At 43.1% G+C, this 24,071-nt stretch overlaps 1 protein-coding gene across 1 annotated transcript in view; it reads left to right on the plus strand.

Annotated features, from left to right (window-relative positions):
- The window catches only part of LOC124788821 (serine/threonine-protein phosphatase 6 regulatory ankyrin repeat subunit B-like), a 187,669-nt gene that overhangs the window by 41,737 nt on the left and 121,861 nt on the right, over positions 1-24,071 (plus strand). The window contains exon 3 of the mRNA XM_047256102.1: positions 20,953-21,150. Coding sequence (XP_047112058.1) covers positions 20,953-21,150 — 198 coding nt within the window. The remainder of the gene's footprint in view (positions 1-20,952; positions 21,151-24,071) is intronic.

Genomic DNA, 24,071 nt, shown 5'->3' on the forward strand with positions numbered 1-24,071 from the left:
ACAGCTGAACCGGTTTTGACATTCGAGACGCTCATTAGACGCAAAATTTAACCTTTTTTCATTCTGGCAATGGTAAAATTTTCAGTAGGGAACATAGTATCCGAGTAATAGGCGAAAACATGGAAAAAATCCCAAAATTTCGTGGCTTTTGGCAACAAAAATTTGTCCCACGGATTTTGGAGGTCAACCTGGATTCAACATACTCTAAACTATATGCACAACATAAAAAAGTAAAGCCTTCCACTTCATTTTATGCGAGAAGGTGGCCATATTTGTTACGCCTTTACCGGACTATAAATCGATAACCTAGTTATCCCACTTCACAATATAATAAACCTATTGCAAGACTAAATTAAGTATTATAAGGTGCTACTGGACACAATACATACTGGACAAATTCATAAAAAAAAACTGAAATCCCACGTACAGTTAAATAATCTTGACACCACGTATACTCACTCTAAACAAATTTCTGTTTTCGTATCACATTACTCAGCACCAATAATTTCTCTATGTTCCCCGTTCTGAATATCATCTATTAACCAATTACACATGATTACTAAAGTCACTAAAGTTTGCGAAGAGTGAAAGGTGCCAAAGATCCCCTGCACTTGACCAGTCTTCACCGTGTCGGATAATAACCAGACGAAACGTCTAAATGCATCAATGGAAGAAAAATATACTGGTCTATGTTCGACCTAGGGTATAAACCGACCAAATCTTTGAAAGGCTTTCTCTAATAGCTCGGAGGTCAAATATTCTATCTTTCTATTCTGGGATGGTTTACTGAGGGCACACAAATAACTGGATACTCTTTAATGAATTTACTTACCCATGCCTAACTCTATAAAGTGGGGCCGGTTTTGTCAGGTTTCTTATTCACTCCTAGACGCCTCGCTACAGGTGATGCATGGAGATATCGGAGCAGGCACAAAACCAATTTCTTGTGAACCACTAAGTTAGATTCATTACCCCAAAACATACAACTTTCTCTCTTAAAACGTTGTTCCGTATTAAGATGCAAAGTTCCTTTGAGCATGCATGCATCTTCGAAGGAACAGTCACTGCGACGACTGCAGCCGTTATGAAATATGTGAAATGTATTCGCAGTTGCGAATATGGACAACCATCAGACGACAGTGAAAATTTGTGCCGAACTGGGACTCGAATCCAAATTTCCCGCTTATCGCGGTCGCCTTACCATTAGGCTATCCGAGTACGACCAAACTTCCATGTCGTCAACCACGTGTCTACAACATGTGTTAATAGATCTGCTTTATATATTCCCTTACAGTGTACAGATTTTAATTAAAGTCGCTAGCGCATTGACGGTGGCTAAGTACGTTATTGCTGTGCCTGTGTTGTTCAGACGTGTGCTTAAGTCTCCGAAAGAAAATTGCGTATTTCTCAACAACACAGGCACTACAATATCGCACGCATCGTACGTAAATATCGTATAGTCAACTGGATGGGCCGCCACGAAGGGGAGAGAACACATTTAGAGAATATGTTCGTCTAATTGGATACTTAACTGTAGAAAGATATTAAGCGCCAAATTCATGAAAATGTGATAAGTGGTTTGAAAGGTGCAGAAGACCGAGCAGGATTACGTAAGAAAAGTGCTACGTCCACTGAGAATTGCAGGTGGTTACACTTGCCACCAATATATAACAGTTGTGCTAAGTTGCCTGCTGATTTCATACCAATGATGCAATGTGCCCTTCATTTGTGTTTGTTTCATTTTGCTGCCGTGATAAGTGTATGCATAGACTTCTATTCTGTCCTTTTTTGTGAATCATCGCTCTTCAACTTATAAGGTATGTATATAAACATTGCGTAATATTACGCTAATATACAGTCGTAAAACACAGTCATGTAAATGAAATATTATATGCCTGCATGTTATATACTACAGGTTGGATCCCTAGAAGCGTTTCCCTGTACAAGTGCGTTTCCGTGTCCTATCGTTGTACTTTTCACCGTATATCTGCGTTGTTTACCTGCCTTTTCATAGTTTTTACCCTAGATTAGCTGGGAAGTTTTTGTTGTGCCTAGTCCTCTCGTGCTGGGCCCCTAGCTACATCAGGCAGACCCATGTCTATCATGGTGAAGTCCGTGGAGCAACCTTCGCGGCTCTCCGACACTTTCACCGCCGCCCCTCGTAGTGAATCGCGTTGGAGACGCCGTTCGCCCCTGGTTCCAATCGCGCCTGATGCTCCGCCCACCTCACTGTGGGCGAGGTACCGCTTGCATCGAGCCAACCGCCAAAAATCGCCGGTGGATACCACCTTCACTGAAACTTATCACCGTGATCACAGTGACGACTGCCCACCGTCCCGTGTCAGGGACCGTTCTTCCGTGTCGTCGTCGTCCAACGACTCACCTGACCGCTTAGTAATTGATCTCGTAGTGAGGCAGAGAACGCCTCGGCTGTGTCTGACCACCACCCGGCTGTGTCTATGAGTGCACCTCTTCCTACGTTGCCCCGCCACAGTGGTGAGTCTTCTGTGCACCCTTACCGAGTCGGAAAGTCCTCTAGCCGTCGCTCCAGGCGCTTCTCCACCCACGCGGGCCGTGGTGACAGCGGGTCAAGCTCCGATACCTCCCTCCCGGGGGACGCCGCACCGAATGGTCCTGTGGATGAAGAAATGGCTCCTGCTCCCAAACCACTTGAACACATAGAGACCACAGCAGGTACCATCTCCACACACCTTGGTGCCATTAACTTTGCAGTAGCGTATTTGAGCCAAAACAAGCCACTGCTTGAAGGGGACCTTCGCACATCGACGATCTTCAACAGGCTCATTGCTGGGGCAGATCTCAATGCCAAGCACCTGGCTTGGCATTCTTGGGTCTCTAATTCCAAAGGCCGACTCCTCCTTGACCTGGAGAACACATTAGCGCTGTCGGTCTATGGCCCCTCTGAACCCACCCATATACCAGTGCGTTCCAACTGCCAGCTAGACGTTCTGGATGTGCCCATATTCAAAAACGTCACCGCTCAGTTTTTACTGGAAGTTCTCCACAAACTAGCCTCCGACCATGACTGCTAATGTCACCAGTGCAGCTCTTTTATTTGATGTTCGTTACACTACGACCCTCACCGATTGGGGCTAGTTCGCCAGGGTACTTAATAATACCACTCGGGATGACCTCAACTTGACAACACTGGCCAATACTGCCAAAATACAGATAGCAGTGAAGCTCTCCACCTCCACTGTGCCTCGGCCTTTAACCCCCCTGAACGACTTGCGACCCCTGTTACAGGAGCTGAAGGTGCAAAGGAACCGCTACCACCAGCGGTGGAAGCAGTTTCGCGATCCTCAGGACAAACTCCAAATGAGGCGCCTCCAGCGCGAATTCGGCCGCCAACTCGCCGACTGGAGGTCCGAATAATAGGACAGGATGTCGCTTCCCTCCTACACCATAAGTCTGACTGGGCTGTCATTCGCGCCCTGTGACATTCTATGCTGGCGACAACCCATCCTATTGGCATGGCAGTGAGCTTGTCGTATGATATTCTCCAAATTGTGGAAACGCTGGCGGACGCTTTCGAGACCACCAACCACCCCCATGTCCAAGACCTTTCCACGGAAAAGCTACAGGACGAACTCGATGTCCTGACCTGATGCCGCTTTCCGACACCGTCCACCTGTGTGTGCCCCCCACATTACTTCCATGGCCAGTCAGCCCCTGGATTGGACGGAATTTTAAGTGAACATCTTTGTCGCCTTCCACGTACGCCTCTCCTTTTGTTCATCAAGATTTTAAATGGTTGTCTCAAGTCTGGCTTTCTCCCATCTTCTCTGATTGAGATCCCCAAGCGGTTCAAGGACTCTGCCGTCCCCACCAACAACAGGCCCATCAACCTCTTAAATACCATGGCGAAGGTCCGTGAAACTGTGATCCTCCACCGACTTTCCCAACCTCTGGCGGCGGCTGGGACGATCCCACATGAACAGTTCGGATTTACTTCGCACCTCTCTGCCGAACTTCAGGTCCTACGAATCACTGAACACGTCAGAAAAGGCTTCAACACCGTCGACAGCTGCCGTTTTTCTGGACTTGCAGAACGCCTACGACAAGATCTGGCACGACAACTTACTGCACAAGGTGCTGGTGCAGACCCCTATACCGCATAACTATGTCAAGATTATGGATGACTTCCTTCACAATAGGACTTTCCTCGTGGCTCAACAGGGAATGCGTTCCGGCATTCGCCAGTTGTCGGCGGGCAGTCCGCAAAGATCGGTGCTGTCTCCTGTTCTTCTTAATGCCTATGTGAGTGGTATGCCGGTCTTCCCCTAGTGCCACCTGGCACAATATGCTGACGACACAGTACTTTACACTACTGGGCGTATCACTGACGCTGTCATCGCCTGCCTCCAGCGACAGGTGGACGCCACCATCACCTGGTGCCGGACAATCAAAATAGCTCTTAATGCTGCCAAAACTACGGCAGTCTATTTCACGAAACGGCGCGCAGTCCTCATCCTGAATATTCGATTGCAGGCGTGGAGGAGCGCTGGTCTCCGACGACCACGGATGGACCGCAAGTTGCTACTCCACTGTCATGCAGAGTATGTCGCCACCAACGGGCAAAAGCTGGAGGGAACTTCACGCACATACCAAGCTCCGCATCTAGCGAGCATTTATCCTGCCCTCCCTCACGTATGGCTCCACTGCATGGGCCACGATTAGTGTCACCAGGATACGGACGTTGTAGCGCCTGCAGAGCAAGGTTCTCTGGTGGAGCCTGCACGCCGCACCACTCGTGATAATAGTGACTCTTCATGATGAAGCGGATATCGTCCCCCTCAAGACGACCATATGCAACAACGCGGGGAGGCTCTTTTAGAAAATGGGTGCCCTGCGGGACGATGTCCATGTCTTACACTACGTTGGGACCACACTTCCACGCCACTGGCATCAACATCTGGATCTTCTAACTATCCTAGAGGACTCAGATACCGATTTTGGCTAACGACAGACATGGCACGCCCACCGCGGCTACATCCTTCGGCGAGACTAGCCCCCATTCTACATCCAGTACCAGCCCACCCTACATGCCCATGTCGGACTACGTTTTTCTGCCTGACTGTTGTCTTACGGTCACCGTTGGAGGGTAGTACAGGATTCCAAGTCTCAGCGTCACACCTCCAAAGTGTATTACAGTGACGCAGTGTCACTGTCCGGTGGATGAATTTACTGCCTCACCAAGAGACTTAGACAGCGAAAGACAGGTGAGGCTGTATTGTACCGTGTCACATAGGGAGAAAAAACTACATGTTATCTTTAAATAATATTGTTCGGATGGGACCTCCATCTATTACGTTATGACCGATGAAAGCCACATCAGTAGAAGACGGAGAAAAATGATAGTGGATCATTCAGAGATGAACAGAAGAAATTAAAGGTTAAAGGTTTGACGTATCAAACACTCGAAGAACAGGTACACCTACTAAGAACAGTCCCTCACCGCAGGTACGATTTTTAGCCTTTCACTGGGTATGAAATCTACGTAAGGAATGATTGCTGCTGAATGTCTACTTAATTCCAGTGTCCTCTATAGAAAACATAATGTTTCTTTCCTTTAGATACTATGCAAATGTGGATTAAGGTGCAGTGAGCTGATGCCTGCATTGAAAATAGCTTTGTTTTCTAAGTCCTATAGGCTTGACTACTCAACACAAGGAACCTTCTTGATGGGTCCTCTTAGTGTCTCATCAGTACGGCGTCGTTGGCATGGAACTTATGATAATCCCGCTGGAAGTCGCCGGCAGGAAACAATTCGGTATTCTGTTCCAAATGGTACAGGGGATTTAGTTGCCGTTTCCAAAACCATTTTTATGAACATTTTTGCTGTTGGAAAGAAAAGACTGGAAATACTTTCTAAGAAGAAAAATCTTGGAGGGACAACATTCATCGACCGCAGTACAAGACACGGACAATCACAATACAGCGACGAAGACAAAATGTGTGTAAACCAGTATATAAATTTATTTCCCCGAGAAGTTAATCATCACAGCTAAGCAAGATCAAGCAAGGAATACCTCAGTTCTGACCTGAATATTTCAGGAATGTATTCCCACTTTAGAAACGTATTTCCTGAAAGCATAATAAGTTCCAGTTTTTATCGTAGTCGTTGTGAAATAATATCCCAACCTTTCCTTACACAGACCTAGGAAAGATACCAGCAAGACGTGTTACCTACTGAACACTGAAGCAAAAGCATCTTGGCCGCAGTCACAGGTGCGCTTAAAGATTGACAGTAGGAAGGCCGAGATGGCACAGAGCCTTCTGAAGAGTGACGTCAGTTGTTCTCAGTTCTGACAGTGTTTTTTCCTGCATATCGTTCGATATGCAGCAGGTTATGTTTGTGCCCCCAATCACACACTCCGAGATGTTTTATCGCCGCCATTTATCTTGTTACAACCTGGCAGTATGGGTAGGTGATACCCTTCTGTCTTACATGTGCATGGGGGATGAGAGTATCGCTGGTAGGGGTGGAAATGAAATCGCGTCATAAATTCTGAAAGTGTTAAACACCGGGATAACAACGAAGAAAATCCTTATTGTTTGGAGTGACGACTGTACTGCACACAACAAGAATCGAATGATGATATTTCTTTTTCTTTTTCTGGTGGCAAATGGGTTGTTCACACGAACGGAACAACGGTTTCTTCTTAGTGAGGACAGAATTCTTCCCTGTGACTCTGAATTTTCTTGAAATAGCGAAGGAAGTCGATGACGAAGGCATTTGTATGCAGCGGCCTATGGAAAAAGGGCGAGGAGGCAACGGTTGTTATACCTTTAAAAGTAATGTTTATGAATCTCTCAAATTCCATCAATATTCAAGCTATGGCAAACGAGATATTCTCTACAAAAAAGCTGAACATTTCAAAAGCTGTCAGCATGATATATGATTCAACAGATATAGCACGTGCAGCAATACAGGAGTGTTACACCGACATGGAAAGGATCCGTATGCTGATTGTGCTCAAAAACGGAAAACATGCAATAAACATTCAATTTGCTACCTTTGAATCTATTTCCTCAATCCATTCAATTACAGATGATAAGAAGAAAGATTTAATGGCAATGATACCTTACCTGCAAAAGAATCAGCATAAAGAATATTATACGCAAGTCTGTGGGGAGTGACTAAGAACATAGCAACTGAATAATTTGATAGGACTTAACACCTTTCATAACTATTTCTGTTTGAATTGCCTTCAGCACCAAACAATTCCAAATGTGTTATGAAACCACTACTAATATATGATAAGATACTCTCATATGTAACATGGAAAAGTTTCACGAATAAATAATAGAAATATTGCGCTAGAGGCAGTTTGTTTCTAATAACATCGGTTCATCAATTTAGCACTTTGCACCTTTCTACGGTTAAGTATGCAATTATTCACGCCGTATTTCCACTGAATCTGAGGTTTCAGTGGGATGGTGTATATGTCCTGAGGCGTAGAGGATTTTTCTAAATCAAAGTTTAGTTTCATCTGGCTTTTGATGCCGTAATAATAAAAATAATAAACAATAAATTTTGTGGCCTGTGTTAATTCTTATCAGTTATGTCCTTTATAATTAGTTTCATAACAAGCTGTTGAAGAAAAGCGTATGGTACACCGAAAGGATAAAAGGATGTGGAAAGGAGTAATATCTTCTTTACTCACAAGCATTGTTACGATAGTATACTGTGAAAAATTATATCCCAGTATTGGGTTGTCTTCTTCGACTCGGTCGGACTGGTAGAGGAACTGTACACAGAAATACAGTTCCTCGAAAGCGGGACAATCGTGCAGTTATTCACAAATTTACGTTGTCGTCATTTCATTATACAGCTGATGAACCTATACACTCGCAACTCCGTAAACATTTGATTTATTTCATAACGGCTGTACTCGACGAAGTACCTGTTCCTTTGGACACGCATGCATATTCAAAGAAACATTGCGTCGTAATTCGGAATAACAGGGGCACTGCAATATCTTATTTATATGCCGACACCGGGCAAGCGATTTCCAACAAAAATGTTTCACGTGTTCGTTGTCAGCACATGGTTGACGACATATGGAAGTTTGAATGTGGTCGTGGTTCGTGCACGGACAGCCTAATGATAAGGAGACCACTCGCGATAGGCAGAAAATCCGGTTCGAGTACCGGTCCAGCGCAAATTTCCGTTGTCATTCGATTATACAGCTGATGGTCGTCCATATTCGTAACTGCAAATACATTTCACCAGTCTTAAGCCTCTCCTTCATTTTACGAATGCGTTCGTCCTTATCTTGGAGTGCTCTGATATCATGAAAAAAATGAGGAATCCGAGTCCAAATGTAAGTCACCATGGCACGAAAAACGTATTGTTTCAGGAACTGATCCGTAGTTATTCCCACTACAGTCAAACATATGGCTCAACCCAACTTCGACCACATTCTCTGAACCTCTAATGTTATTTACCTCGAAGTTAAAGGTTACTATCCTTGTTACACACCTGGAAATATGACCAGTTTTCCGTGGTCTGAATAGCTCCTATATGAGCGGTTGTATGTCGGTCTCCAGGATGAACTTTCCATGTTCCAGGTAACACCTAAACTTGGCCATGGCAAACAAAACTGCCAACAGTTCCGATTCATTAACTGAAAACATGCTTTCTACTTCGTTTAATGCCCTCAAGACATAGAAAGCTATCTTGCTGCCGTCTTCTTGCCCCTGCAAAAAAATCACTCCTATCCCTACGACAGAAACATCCATCTGAATCACGAATCCCGTGTTGGAATGAAGTAGGGCTAATACCAGTGCTGATATAAATGCTGGCTTCACGCCAAAACTGATGCTTCTTGTGAAGGTACCCAAAGCAACTGACATCGTTTTTCATGAAAATCGTCTACAAAACCTCTTATGAACTTCCTAAAACTATTGTCATTGCCCAAAGACCTGGCACAATGTTTGACATTCTGGTTGGCTAGAAGTTTATTAATGGCTTCCTCTCTCTCTCTCTCTCTCTCTCTCTCTCTCTCTCTCTCTCTCTCTCTCTCTCTCTTTGAGTGAAAACTAATTGCAAAATGATTTAGTTAAGATATCTATATGGTGAAAAATTTGGCATTTTACTCCAAATTAGTGTGAAGTCATCCAAATGAGCACTAAAAATAATCCGCTAAATTTCAGTTACACGATAAACTACACAAGTCTAAAGACTGTAGCCTCGATTAAACACTCAGGGGTTACAATTGCGAATAACTTAAATTGGAATTGTCGCATCAATAATGTTGTGGGGAAAACAAACCAAAGTTGCGACTAATTAGCAAAACAATTAGAAAGTATAACAGGTCTACTAAAGGGGTCTTACACCACGTTTGTCCGCCCTCTTCTGAAGTATTGCCGTGCGGATTGGGATCCGCATCAGATAGGACTGACGAAGGATATCGAGAAGTTCAAAGAAGATCAGTTCGTTTTTCAGATCGCGAAATAGGGGACAGAGGGTGCCATGAGTATGATACACGAAATGGTTTGGCAGCTACTAAACCAAAGGCTTTCTTCGCTGCGGCAGGACCTTCTCATGAAATTTCAATCACCATCTTTCTCCCCAGACTGTGAAAATATTTTGTAGGCACCAATATAAATAGCGAGAAATGATCATCATAATAAAATAAGAAAAATGAGAGCTCGCACGGAAAGATTTAAGTGTTAGTGTTTTCCGCGCACTTTTCGAGAGTGGAGCGGTACCGTGATAGCTCAAAGGTGGTTCGATAAACCCTCTGCCAGGCATTGAACTGTGAACTGCAGGATAACCATTTAGATGTTAATGCAGATTCTTATGCCGGAAATCTGGAATTTCACTGCTAGATTAAATTTAAAAAAGATTAGTCTCCGGATCAAGCGGGAATCAGACCCGCTTTACCAACAAAATCCACACCCAAAATATTCTTATATGCTAAATTATCCACGATCTTAATTCCAAGCTTCCAAGCAAAGTCTCAACTGTGACCTTCTCCAACTTACAGAGCCCTTGATGCTTCAGAAACCATTTACAATCTTTTGCCGAAATCGTACTGCCTAAATTAAGTAATGTGCACTCTGCTTCATTATTTAGTGTCGTAAATACAAACGGCAATCGTGATCCTTAATCGAACATATTAACTTTTCCTGCCCTGGCCTTGCTTTAATTGTCGCAATCCCTATCTTTCTTGTATTTCCAGGCTCGCCACATTTCCAACAAATAACTGTAGATGAGACCCTTCCCTCATGTCGCTAAGAGTTAGTGTTTCCTTGGTGCCCTTTTCTGTTAAAGTCTTGCTCCTTGTCTCTCCCATCTGATCCTTTGGTGTCCCAAACTCACCCGCTGACGACCTGTCTATTCCTATGCGAGTACGCAAACTCCACACCCTAGATTTCCTGGACTACCTCATCTAATTAAACCAATTTTTTGGGAATCCGATAAGATACCGCTCCCTGTCTCTTCTCAGGGATTATCCGATGTAAAATATAATTTAGTACCTGAACTTCACTACTTGTCTGTTCCAAGGTCGTCAAACTGCGCTTAAGAGCTAGTAACCGTTGGTTCAGCGTAGTTAATAAGGTTTCAGCTGTCGCCCGTTAAGCGGTAGCAAGGCACATAGTTAGGCATTTAGCTTTTTCTGTGTTTTCTAAGTAGTTTAATAATTGAATTCCGTCTATGCTTTTCTATTTAAGAGATATGATATTGCATTCTTGTAAACATGTTGAACAGCTGTGTAAGGCGTCAGCCTCATTTGGTGACACGTCAGGAGGGTAGCAGGATCCGAGCAGGGACACGGGGCGAGTGTACGCTAGTTATCAGCGGCTCCAGTGTTAGGCGCGTTATAGGGTCCCTTTGGGGAACAGTGATCAGGGCCATAAACGAAGCAAATGAGCACTGCGTTCTGGAATATAAGAGGTATAGGGGCATTCAAATTAATTGATGGATGCGTCTATGGATTCATTGTAGGGCACGGAGAGGCAGTTTATTGAACTACTTTTCAATACCTGTGCCCGAAACTGTCTCGGGCAGCTAGTTCGACAGTCTACACGCAACGGAGATATTTTAGACCTTGCAGCTCCAAACAGGCTTCAACTTATCGACAGTGTCGATATAGAGGCAGGGATTAGTGATGACAATCACAGCGACGGTGGTTACTGAAGTTTATAAACCAGAAAGAACAGATAAGCAGTTGTTAGAATCTCACTTATACAATGGATAGCCATTATTTAGTTCCACTATGATGAACTTAGAGGAGTTACGGAGAAGTATGTGCCGAGTAAGTAGATTATGAATGGGAAACAGTCAACGTTGTTTTATAACAAAATTCAGAAAATTCTGAGGAAGCAGATACCGTTGTACGGGTGACTCGAAAGGAAAGCTCAAATGACGACAGACAGAAGATAGTAGAGATCTGTGCATCTGTAGAAAGATTCACGATCTAAGCATACAACTACCACCGTCATACTTAGGAAAACACCTTGGCGAGATCCCGAGAAAATCGATAAGCGGATCGAAGGCTTCCTTCCAGTTACTCGTTGACCAGTGTGGTGTGGAAAAAGACGATAGCAAAAGGAAAGCTGAAACTATAAATTCCGCATTTCACAAATCGTTCATGCTAGCGGAACGTAGAAACGTACCGTCGTTTGACCACACACAGACTCCCGTATGGAGAACATAGCAATAGGCATCCAAGCGGTAGAGAAGCAACTAGTAGTTGAGAAACAAATAAGGCGCCAGGTCCACATGAAATTCCAAGTCTGATTTACAAAGAGTACTCGACGGCATTGGTTCCATGCTTCAAACTTAGATCACACTTGTCGCGGATCACTCACCCTGCTCGAAGTCCCAAGAGTTTGACAAAAAGCGCGGGTGACTTCAGTATATAACAAGGATAAATAAACATCGATTTGCTGCGTAGTACTTGAACGTATTCTCATTTCGAATACAATAAATTCTCTTCAGGCATAAAAAACAGTCAGTCAACGCGGTTTTAGAAAACCTTGCTCGTCCGAACTTCAACTTGTCTTTTCCTCACATACGAACCTTGAATTAAGGACGACAGGTAGATTCCATATTCCAAACCTTCGAAAAGCATTTGACACGGTGATCCATTGCAGACTGTTTCCAGTGACAGGAGCGTACCCAGTAGGTCGTCAGATATGCGAGTGGCTCGAAGACCTCTTAAACTGTAGAACCCAGTATGTTGTCCTCGACAGCGAGTGTTCGTAAGAGACAAGTGTGTTGTCAGGAGTACCCGAGGGTTGTATGATTGGATGTCCATGATTGTCTGTAGAAACGAATGACTTGACTGGCAGGTCGGGTGTATTTCCTGCTGTTGTTTATTTGTAAGATTTCTGGTGGGTCGTATGCCAGTACAGGCGCGAAGTTGCGTCCCTGGCAGATTAAAAGGGCAATGTTTTGCCGACCCCGATACACCACCAGATGAAAGTAGTATTACCTTTGTCCTCCTGGTGGTCCGGATCATTCCGTACCACCTCCCTCTATATTTTGCCCAACATTTTCATTATTACTTTTCACAACACAACTAACAATTGCTACGGTAATATCACTCTCATGAGTACATTCAAATGTCCGTACATGCATAATGTAGGACCTGAGAGAAAAACCAGAAAAGCAACTACCACTCTTCAGTTGTACATTACGCACTTGTTGGCGTGTCGTTTACTGCATGGCTCTCGGATTCTGGCACTTTATGCACCATGCCACAAATGAGTCCCGGACGATCTGTTTTTGTAACACCATTTTTGCTGGTACCCTTCTCGCCGGCTCCACCACTGGTCCACATTCCCTGGGCACAAGAAAGGAAAACACACAGATTCCCTTTCCCACTACATTAATCCTTATTCAATTTACTGACTAGCATCTGTTGTCGACGGCTTTCCAGTGGTGTATTGGGATGTTTACAAATATCCCGAAACACTACACAGGATGAGCAGCAATTTGCTGCGGTTTGCTGATGATGCTATTGGGTATGGGAAGGAGGTGTCGTTGACCAATTACTGAAAGATACGAGATGAGATAAGGAAAATTTCAGGTTTATAAGCTGAATGAAATCTAGAATGTATAAAGGCAGCTGAGCAGGAGAAACAGTCCCATAGTATTCGAATTAGTAGCGTGCTGCTTGACACAGTAAATATCTAGGCTTAGCGTTAGAAAGCGATGTGAAATGGCAGGATCTTTTAATATTTGTTGTAGGGAAGGTAAATGCTTAGCTTCGGTTTATTGGGGGAATTTTAGGAATGTGTGGGTCATCTACAGGAGAATGCGCACAGAACGCTAGTGCAACTCATTCTAGAGCACAGATCGAATGTTTGGGATCCCCTCCAGGTCAGATTACAGCCAGACATCGAAGCAATTCCGAGGTGGGCTGCTAGGTTTGTTACCAATAGGTTCGATCAAACATGAAAGTATTACGGATGTGCTTTAGGAAGTCAGATGGTAATCCCTGGAGGGAAGGAAACATTACGTTCAAGGAACAGTATTGAGAAAATAGAGAGAACTAGCATTTAAAGCTGACTGCAGATCGATTCTACTGCCGCCAGCGTACATTTTGTGTAAGAGACATGAAGGTAAGGCATATAATCGTTCGTCCCTCATTCTGTTTGCGAGTGGAATGGGAAAGGAAATGACAAGCATTATACACGGTACACTCCTCCTCTCGGTGTATAATTGAGAGGGGCATGGCACTCTCTCATTTTAACAACATTGTCATGTTCATACTTTAAGTCATGATGACTGTGTTTGCCAGTAGTGCAGTGGTTAATGACTTTTTACATGAGGAAATTTTGGACAGAATGTTCGTATAACTGCATGTGTAACCGATAGAGTTGTTCCCCATTGGCCATAGTGAAGGCAACGGGAAACAGAGAGAGAGAGAGAGAGAGAGAGAGAGAGAGAGAGAGAGAGAGATGGATTGGGGATCATAAATGCTGATTTTAGCAACCTCGTTGTTCGAGTGATTCTGGGAAGCTGCACTCAGTGCATTTTACCTGCAGAGGGGCTTCCGGCCAATGCCCTCTCACCCTTCTTCTTAGAGTCAGAGAGAAGGGCACCTGTTTGTAAAACATTTTACCTGGGGCAGGCGGCATCCCATAGTGAAGCTGCCAGTTGGTGGAAAGTGGATGGAGGAAGACATTTAAGAGAAACTGCTGTAAACTGAGCCTTTGTGTAAATGGTGGGCAGGTCATAAAACTCTATGCATTCTCATGTTGTAAGCTGGGATGATACAGACAGAGTGGCTAGTGCAGATGTTTAGTGGAAGCAGGACTGTAATCCTCCTGACTTCAGGAAATCGCCATGTTGTTTTAGTGAACAGAAAAACATATATTTCATGGACATGACTGCCTGGGAAGGCAGAAACTGGAAACGGCTGGCCTGGAAAGATTAAATGCTCTCATAAATGAGGGTGGTCTTGTGTAGGTAGACGTTTTTTGCCAAATAATGAACCTATTTAGCGTGAGAACGATGCCTCCCTAGTCTAAAATCTTCTTTTTTCAGACAAGAGAGGTTTGGAGTCACTGATTGGCTCCTCTCAGCATGTGCAAAGTTGATTTTTGCTCCCCCAGCTTTGGAACCCTGATACAGTGTTTCGATTGGCTGCCAGTCCAACAGAACAGTCAAGACGGGAGATTCAGTGAGTAGGGGATAGTTCGTTTGGGAAACGTGGGAGTGGTTTCATTTTTGCTAATTCGGTTCCCATAACGAGGCTTGGTGGAAATTAGTTGTGATTCTTACAAGGGAACCTCCCCATCGCACCCCCCTCAGATTTAGTTATAAGTTGGCACAGTGGATAGGCCTTGAAAAACTGAACACACATCAATCGAGGGGGGAGCGATGGGGAGGTTCCCTTGTTAGCCTTCTTCGTCTTCTGGTCCTCCTTTGTGGAGAGCTTCAGCTCTTTCCCCAATGGGTGACACTTGTGGTATATATGATGTGGTGGACTAAGAGCCAATGGCAGTGTGCGACTGTGCCAACAGTGGAACTGCATATCAGCTTAGACATATCGTGTGTCATCAGGGTGAACTTATTCGTCCTGAGTTGGCGGTCAGACGTTAGACAATTTCAGTACGAACTATTGTGCCTGTGAATGAATTTTATCTGGGTAGAACAGATAACGGGGGCAACTCACAATGAAATTTGCCAGAATTTCAGGGCTCTGATAGGGAAGTTTCCCACTTTCTGATAATCAGAACACCAGACCGCGTAGTTTGCAATTTTCGTGGATGTATCAGAACATTACAGCTGCCACAGTGCACCGCTCCTCGCCCACGGGGCGCCGTTTTTAGCTGCTGCCTGAATCAACGTGAATGTGTAAAGTACTGCTGCACAGCCGGCCAGAGTGGCCGAGCGGTTCTAGGTCCTACAGTCTGGAACCGCGTGACCGCTACAGTCGCAGGTTCGAATCCTGCTTCGGGCATGGATGTGTGTGATGTCCTTAAGTTAGTTAGGTTTAAGTAGTTCTGAGTTCTAGGGGTCTGATGACCTCAGAAGGTAAGTCCCATAGTGCTCAGTGTCATTTGAACCATATTAACTGCTGCGCAAGCGTAGGGCTGTCGAATGATATTCCCGGCTCCCTGTTCCCAGCTGAACCATAGTTTGTGGTATACTTGGTCATAATTGATTCAATTTGAATGGAGTTGGGCCTCAGAGTGGATGCATGTAAACAAAGTCAGATTGCTTTGTAAAAGGGATTAATTCAGGGAAGAATTTGTGTAGCTTCCATCCGAGTGTATGCTTTGCCAATCAAACACCATTCCTTTTCTGATTTGTGATTACCATTTCTGTGTAAGTTTAGTCAGCTAGTTGTAGCTACAAAAGGATTAATATAACTTGTGATTATTTTGTAAACTTAAATACGCCACCGTTCTCATTTATACTCCCTCAACTACTAACTGTTTTTATTCTACTTTGGTGGTATATGGGTACACCAGCAATTCAAGGTTCAGTTTTGTTAAATTAGATTATCTGCTTATTAATTTGAGTTCTAAAAGCGACCACAGGCATAGTCAACAAAAGTGCCATGCGTAAATTCGATAATTCACATATAAACGTTAAGAGTGTAGCTCACAATTTGGAGATTATTGAGAAGATTAAATTTTCCATTTTGTAAAAATAATAACATTTAGCATCACTCAAACACATTTTTATCATTAAAGCAACAGATCAATTTATGATTTGCAAATCACCTGATCAGTATCATATTGCCAAAGGATTAACTCTTGTAGAGTTCTTGCGGGAATTATTCTGTGAACTCTAAGCCGAAATTATTGCCAGCTGTTTTCTTTTAGTATGAGCTGCTATTCCTTTCCAGGTAAATCATCTTTGAAGTTTACGAGAATATGAACTCTTCTAAATTATTAATTTTAATGGACAGCTATATATTCTGAAACTCATCCGTAAAATACTAAATTTCAACCACATGGTCAACTACATTGATAGATAAACGAAAACACCCATTCTGAAAATTCTGTAACCGGTTGTCAACTTTGTAAATAGAGTATCAAGGACCCTCCATCCAGCCTCACTATTACGATCTTTCTGTTTAAGTTCACTGCCAAACTCATTCGCTATTCTATTACGGTTCTGGAACCATTCGTTAACAATGTTACACTAAGTTTCTAAACATTGTTCCTGTTTCTCGTGTACAACAAATAGACCACTCATACTACCAATGTAATGGTTAAAATTGGCCTGCTTTCTCAGTATCTGACTGGGAGTAATACTACCCTCACATTCCGTAACTTCTTTTATTCCTTGAAACGCAGCAATATACTCTTCTCCTCTGTAACCGAGATGTTATCTGTTCCTTTCTCAGGGAAGGTGGATGCATTGCATCACAAGGTGCTCTGAAAAAAAAAAAATCTATCTAGAAGAAACAACGCTGAAAACTATCTTAATCCAGAATATATCCAACATTACTCAGTCAATGTAGTACACTCTACTACAGTTTGCTATGGGTAATTGAGTCCTCAGAACGGAAAGGTGGAATAAGCTGATTGGGTTTGGGTTACCAGGAAACTATTCACACATTTGTTGATAACATGAATGAATAGTGTGACACATATGCAGATTTGACTTTATCAGACCAACCGGTACAACCAACAGATTCACAAACAGAATTTTTCAAGATCAAATATTAACGCTGCAATGAATTATTATTAAAAGAAGCAGTTTAAATTAAGATTATATCGATTGAAATTCCTCGGAATTTGAAATAGGAAGGAGAGATCTGTAACTGCTTTGAAGAAAATTTAATAACAAGGTTCGCATCTTTTTGTTATACATCCTCGTCTATTATGAGTGTATCACACATACCATGTTGACATTGTAGCGGATATTATGTAGCACATCCCACACAGGTTTGTTAAACAAAAACATAAAAACCGATTTGTCACAAGCAAAAAAATCTGTTGTTTGTGACAAATCGGTTTTTATTTTTATGTTTAACAAACCTGTGTTGAACGTGCTACATGATATCCGCTATAATGTCAATATGGTGTGTGGGACATAGTCATAATGGACCAGGACGATTCTTAAAGATCAGAAAATGACTGTTCAGACTGTTGAAATCGGACAGCGGGAATAAATAATACTGAATGCGATCTTGGCTTCGAAATTTTCTTCAAAAATTAAATCAACTTACATAATAATTAAAACTGCAACAGCATTAGTATACGAGTCAATGTGAAGCAAATTTAGAAATATTTTGAGTATAAACCTGTGGTTGCTGCACTAATCTGCATCACCCACACTGATGTTCGTGTGCCTCGGTAATCTACGAGTCTAGTCATACCCATGTGGGTAATTATAGCATCCTCTCTTTTCCTTGTACTTCCTTTTTTCTTTTTCTTCTTCAATATGTTTAAAGTTTCTCGTAATCAAATGTATATGTGCCTATGATTATCTATAATTGAGAAAACGCTTTTGTGAGCTGTTGACATCATTTTAATACTCAGAGTGTCCACTTGATGATATAGACTGGAAGTTAAGCAGTTGTCTTTTAGATATCCGATTTGCTATCATATTGACTTTAGTCCACAAATTCTAGTCACCTACAATTGTTCCCACATCACAGTCTAATTGTCTGCAGTCTCTCTCTCTACCTGGGAAAGAGCATCTGAGAACGACAGAATCTTCTCCACATTCACTGATTGGTTGTTATTACGTCCCACTCGATCCACCTGTTTAGGTTCTGGACTTTGACGTGTTAATAGGTTCACAAAACATGGAGCAGGGACAATTTTGCGCAGTTTGAGCCTGTTCTTGATGCTTGGGAATATGATGTAAACATGCCTTGTAGTGTTCCTTTTGTCCCAATCAGACTGCTATTCACTTAACTCCTGGCTCGTAAATGTCTTTTATCAGACATATACATTTCTGTGATCTCGTACACAAGATTATATTGCTTACATCGCATCCATTACAGCGCTACTTTGTAACGTACCACGATATCCATTGGACATATCACGAGGATTACCAGTAAACACTCTACAGGTGTAATGCGAAAGGCACCGGTATGCCTCAGAACTACGCTCCTGTGGCTGCCCAGAAAAGGGCAGCGAAGCCCACAATGTTATTGGAAACAGTTTCGTGATGTGACCACACCTCACCCAAGCGGAATTTATAGTTATCAGTGCCAACACAAGCACTCATATGCATAATTTTAGCCATTTTTTGAGCAATAGATTTTACATGTTCTATAAAGTTTCTTTTCTCGTCTAGAAGAATGTCTAAATATCTACAAGCGGTGCTATGTTTTACAAGTACTCCGACAAGCTTAAGAGAAGGATTTGTGCCAAGGCAAAATCTTCCCTTCAGAAATATGTATATCATTTTATAAACAGCTATAGTCAGTCTGTTGCTCTTGCACCAATGATGCATCTGAGCAAGCGCATCAGTCACCTTTTCCTCAAGTCTCGCCATAGAGTCTGCAGACACTACAACTAGGACGTTATCTGCATATGCGACAACACCTTCAGTACTATCTGCCCTGTCTAACAGATGTAACAAAAGATCCCACAACAGTGGACCACTTGAGGACAGCCCTGGTAATCTTTTTGATTACCTTGCTCTGCCTCGCAAGCGACCGGACTCTACGTCCACCGCAATAATCTACAAAGCACTTATACAGACATTTGGGGACCCTGAGATCTCTAAGGCGTGCGAACATCGCAGGCTACCGAAGATTGTCCCCTGCGCCTGCGATGTTAATCATGAGCGCGACTGCGTACTTCGTAGTCAAATTTTCTATAATCTGAAGACATCTATTAACGCATCATCTATAGACTTCCCTTTCTGAGTCCATGCTGACACAGGTTTAGACCATAGAGATCTCAGTACGCCTGCAGCCGATCATGGAACAGACGTTCCAGAACTTTGGTCAAGTTCAATAATCAGATAGGTCTATAGTTTCTAGGTGATTTCGGGTCTTTGTCCTTTCCCTTTTTAGTTAGTACTGCCATAGCTGTTTTCCAAATCACCGGGATCCTACCTATACGCAATGCCTCCCTTAGTAATGCTGTCAAATGTGGAACAATCAGTGGACTTACCATCCGCACGACCTCTGGGTAGACGCCATCCAGGCCAGGTGCTTTCCCAGTTTTGAGCTTGAAAACTGCGACAGTAGCTTCTTCTTGAGCGAAAGGTGTCACCGGCACGTGATTGTCGTATTCATTATCTTGTTCATTTGTAAGCTCTACATGTATTTCAGTATCTGTGTCGATTATCACCAGAAATTAGGGCTGTTTGCAGATATTGAGCTGATTCCCTCCATCCATCCGTCACTGAGCCATCCTCCGTACGAGTTGTGGAAATGATTGTACGTCCCTTAACCTTTCCCGTCAATAAATTTTAGCAGTAGCCTTTGTAGAAATTTCTCCCAGTGTATGCTTTTAGTTTCCCGCAGCAATGTTCTGTAGCGCATCTTAATTGACCCGTATTCATGGAACCTAGCAAAGCCCTCTGGTTGCCCTAGAGGACATTGATAAGCTGTTCTTCTCTATCTTACCCTTCGCTTATGCGTGGACAGTTCTGGGCTCCAAGGGACTGTGACTTGACTATTTACCTTTAGGAATATAATGTACTGTGCTCTTTGCAAGAGTACAGTTAGGAGCTGCCCACCCATGTCTATATGTACCGGAAGCGGCTCGATTGGAAATGCTACAAAGTAGGTGACTAAGCCACCCCCAGCCATTTTCCTGATGTCTCTCCCAGTTCTGGTTTCCTCTGCTTGGCTCCCTGTGTTATTGTCTATTCCCCATTCGATGACAATTGCATTATGATCACTAGATGTAAGGTACAGGAGCACTTGCCAGCTATTAACCTTAGCTGCTGCCATGCGATTTTCTAAAGTGGCATCTATGTTAGTGTCTACACCCACTCGTCTCTCAATGTACTCGGGTGGCTACCTGTATTTAAAAGAAGGAAGCCCAATCCCTGTATTTCATACTCTCGTATCTCACCTTGCTAGTATGCCTACTGTGCCACACAGTGGATTTTGCATTCACGTCTGGTGCCACGAGGAGACACGCACCTGGCCCGTATATAGCGAACGCTTTGAGTTTATCTACATAATATGCGGTGGAGTGAGAATGCTGCATGTATATGCTTACTACAAACCACTTTGCCTGCGCGTCCTTCACTTCTGCTGCGACCGTGTGCTTGACACACGACTGTGCCATCTTAGTCACAGTGAATGTTCTATTTGTAACGACAAGTCATTGCTTAATCGTGGCCAGAAACTGTTACCATCAAACAGACTATATCAACGCTTAGCTTGTTAGTTATCGCTCATATTTCAGTCATTGCCAGCATGAGTCTGTATTTCAGTCATTGCCGATATGAGGATATTGTACGCTTGTAAGTTCTACAACAAGTATGATACTGTTAACATGTTTCTGTTCATTATTCGTTTCTAGGTAATCAGAGCGCTGATCGCCGCTGGCCACAAGGTGTCGACCAAAGACAAACAGGGCTCGACAGCTCTGCACCTCGCAGCAGAAGAATTCTATGTAGAGGGTGCGCGTATCTTGCTGGAAGCTGGAGCCAAAATCGAAAAAAAGGACAAATCGGATCACACGGCGCTCGTACTTGCTGCGCAGAGAGGGCAGGGAGAGGTTTGTACATTTGTTTAATTAAAATTTATGTAAAACAAAATGTTGGAACAACATAGTTTGCACAGCTTTGCTGTAGCAATATTTAGAATTACACAATACAGTCCACATGATCGCAATGTAAGTACAGTGCCCAGCATCTGTACACATCATAATAGCCGTTCTTCAATTTCTCTTCATGTACAAGCGTGTCCTTCAGGTATTTGTAGAAAAGACGAACCACCTATTGAGCTTAACCGACACAACCCTGTGTACACCCGTACGCTGCAGTGGATAACTGCTTCAGCCAATCGGCAATCGCTCGCCCTGGTAGAAATACACTGGGCTGACTAAAGTCGTAGGATAGCGGTAGCGTAGCGTAAACAAGATACAAAAGACAATGAATTGGTAGAGCTATCATTTGTACTTGGGTGATTCATGTGAAAATTTTGCTACGTGATTATGGGCCTCACGACGTGAATTAACAGACTTTGAACGTGGAATAGTAGTTGGAGCTAGATGCATGGGACTTTCCATTTCGGAAATAATTAAGGAATTCTGTGTTCCGAGATACACAGTCTCAGGAATATACCGAGAATACCAACTTTCAGGCACTACTTCTCACCGAGTACTTCGCAGTGGCCGACAGCCTTCACTTAATGACAGAGCAGCGGCGCTTACATACAGTTTTCAGTGCTAACAGATAAGCTACATTGCGTGAAATGACCACAGAAATCAACGTGGGACGTACGACGAACGTGTCCATTAGGATAGTGTGGTGAAAGTTGGCGTTAATTGGCTGTGGTAGCTGACGGGAGTGCCTTTGCTAACAGCACGACGACCTGAGACGATTGGGAAACCATGAGCTATTCCGACGAGTACCGATTTCATGTGTAAAGAGCTGATAAAAGGGTTTGAGTGTGGCACAGATTCAACGAAGCCATGGACGCAAGCTGTCAACAAAGCGTTGTGAAACTGTCGGTGGCTCCATAACGTTGTGGGCTGTTCTCTGGCCCAACTGAACCGATCATTGACTGGAAATGCTTATATTCGTCTACTTGGAGACCATTTACTGTCTTTCCTGGACTTCATATTCCCAAACCATGATGGAATTTTTATGGATGACATTGAGCTATGTCACCGGGCCGCAATTGCTCGCTATTGTTTTGAAGAATATTCTGGACAATTTGAGTGAATGACTCGACTACCCATCGAACATTTATGGGACATAATCGAGAGGTCAGTCTGTGCACAACATCCAGCGCCGGCAGCACTTTCGCAATTATGAACGGCTACTGTGGCAGCATGTATCGATATTTCTGCACGGGGCCTCCGACATCTTGTTAAGTCCATGCGACGTCGAGTTGCGTCGCTACGCCTGCCAAACGGAGGTCCGGCGCGATGTTAGGAGGTATCGTATGAGTTTTGTCACCTCTGTGCGTTACCAACACCCGTGTAGCTACGAGCAAACGAGATGCTACACTAGTCCACCCACACAGTCGATTGAGACGTCATTTTGGCTCAATTGGTGCGGCAGACATCTCTTGTAGAGTCTGATCTGTAGTTGCATGAGGATCTCCATGATGCAACGGTAAGAGCTGAGCGTTGCCGTAGCCATTTTATTCCGGAGCAATGAAACAACTGAACAGTCCACAGAGCTGCGAAAACGATTGAGACGCTATTCCAAAACGTGAAAAGTCATAAGAAAGTAAAAGATCTTAATAGGGACTTACCTTTAGCAAAGACAGTACATTAAGTTATTTCTGACGTGATTTAGATAAACTGAGTTCTGTACACATACTTTTACTATGTTTGAGGTCGATAAAAGTAACTCCTGACCACTCATTCAATGTAGCAAGCCACAAATAAAGTTTTCGGTATCATCTATGTCAGATGACCGTTCAGAGGATGACGGAAAACTGCGCTAGGGAGGGCAGACTGGATAAAACTTGTTGGACGGGCTTACACCCAAGCAAGGTTCTAAAGCCATGAGAAGAAGAGGAAAAAGAAGAACAAGATGAAGGAGAAGGATATGATGAAAGGAATGACATCTATTGATATGGTATCTGGTCCGACGTTCATTACACTATCACGTTTTTGTAACTTTGAGAAATGTATATACTGATAAATCAAAACACCTCTTCATAGTTCAGTATTTAGTTCGTAAGTAACTTACAGAAGACGCTTATGACGACATCGGAGATGATTATGTATGCTGACAACTTGGCACACATCAACTCACTCTGAAGTATCGCTTGATGTCTCTGAAATCTAAAGACAACCTTGTGCGTACCAATCTGCGGAATGTAGTGTCACAAAACCAAGCCTGAAGTTGCTTTTAGTAAAAGGACTGAAGTTCTTGAAGGTTAAGGTTAATTTATACCAGTATTTACTTAAGAGTTGTTTTGTTGCAAACTAAACTTATTTGTATGTGTATTAATGTAGCTGTGGCATCAATACTTGAGTCCATTATTTCCACAGACGTGTCTGCTATTTTATCAAAATAAAACAAATGTTTTTTTTCCAAATTTAAGTCATCCGGGATTTGTATGTAATGTGTCGCATCGCAAAGTAATTGTAATGTTCATTTCAAAACTAGTCTTAAATTTTCTGACTTTCTTATATTTCCGAAGTTACGGAGAATTTAATAATATGATTTATTTTTGTAACATTAACTTGGCTAACGCGTTTAGATTACAGTAGTAGGTGTAAAACATGGCACTTTCTGTTCTCTAGTACTTGCTGAGTAAATGTTATTTTTCCAAACGGTCTTTCAATTTCCTCTGAATATTATAGAACAGCTTTCTTCTCTCATGTGTGACAAGAGTTTAGTTCGACTCCCGTGGAAAATATTATCCTACTATGGCCAGTTACTACATATCCTCAGTACATGGTAGCAGAATATGGGATGAAGTATTCAAGTAATTTCAACATACGAAATATGG

This window comes from Schistocerca piceifrons, chromosome 3 (genome assembly GCF_021461385.2).
Source record: "Schistocerca piceifrons isolate TAMUIC-IGC-003096 chromosome 3, iqSchPice1.1, whole genome shotgun sequence".
Taxonomy (NCBI): Eukaryota; Metazoa; Arthropoda; class Insecta; order Orthoptera; family Acrididae; genus Schistocerca; species Schistocerca piceifrons.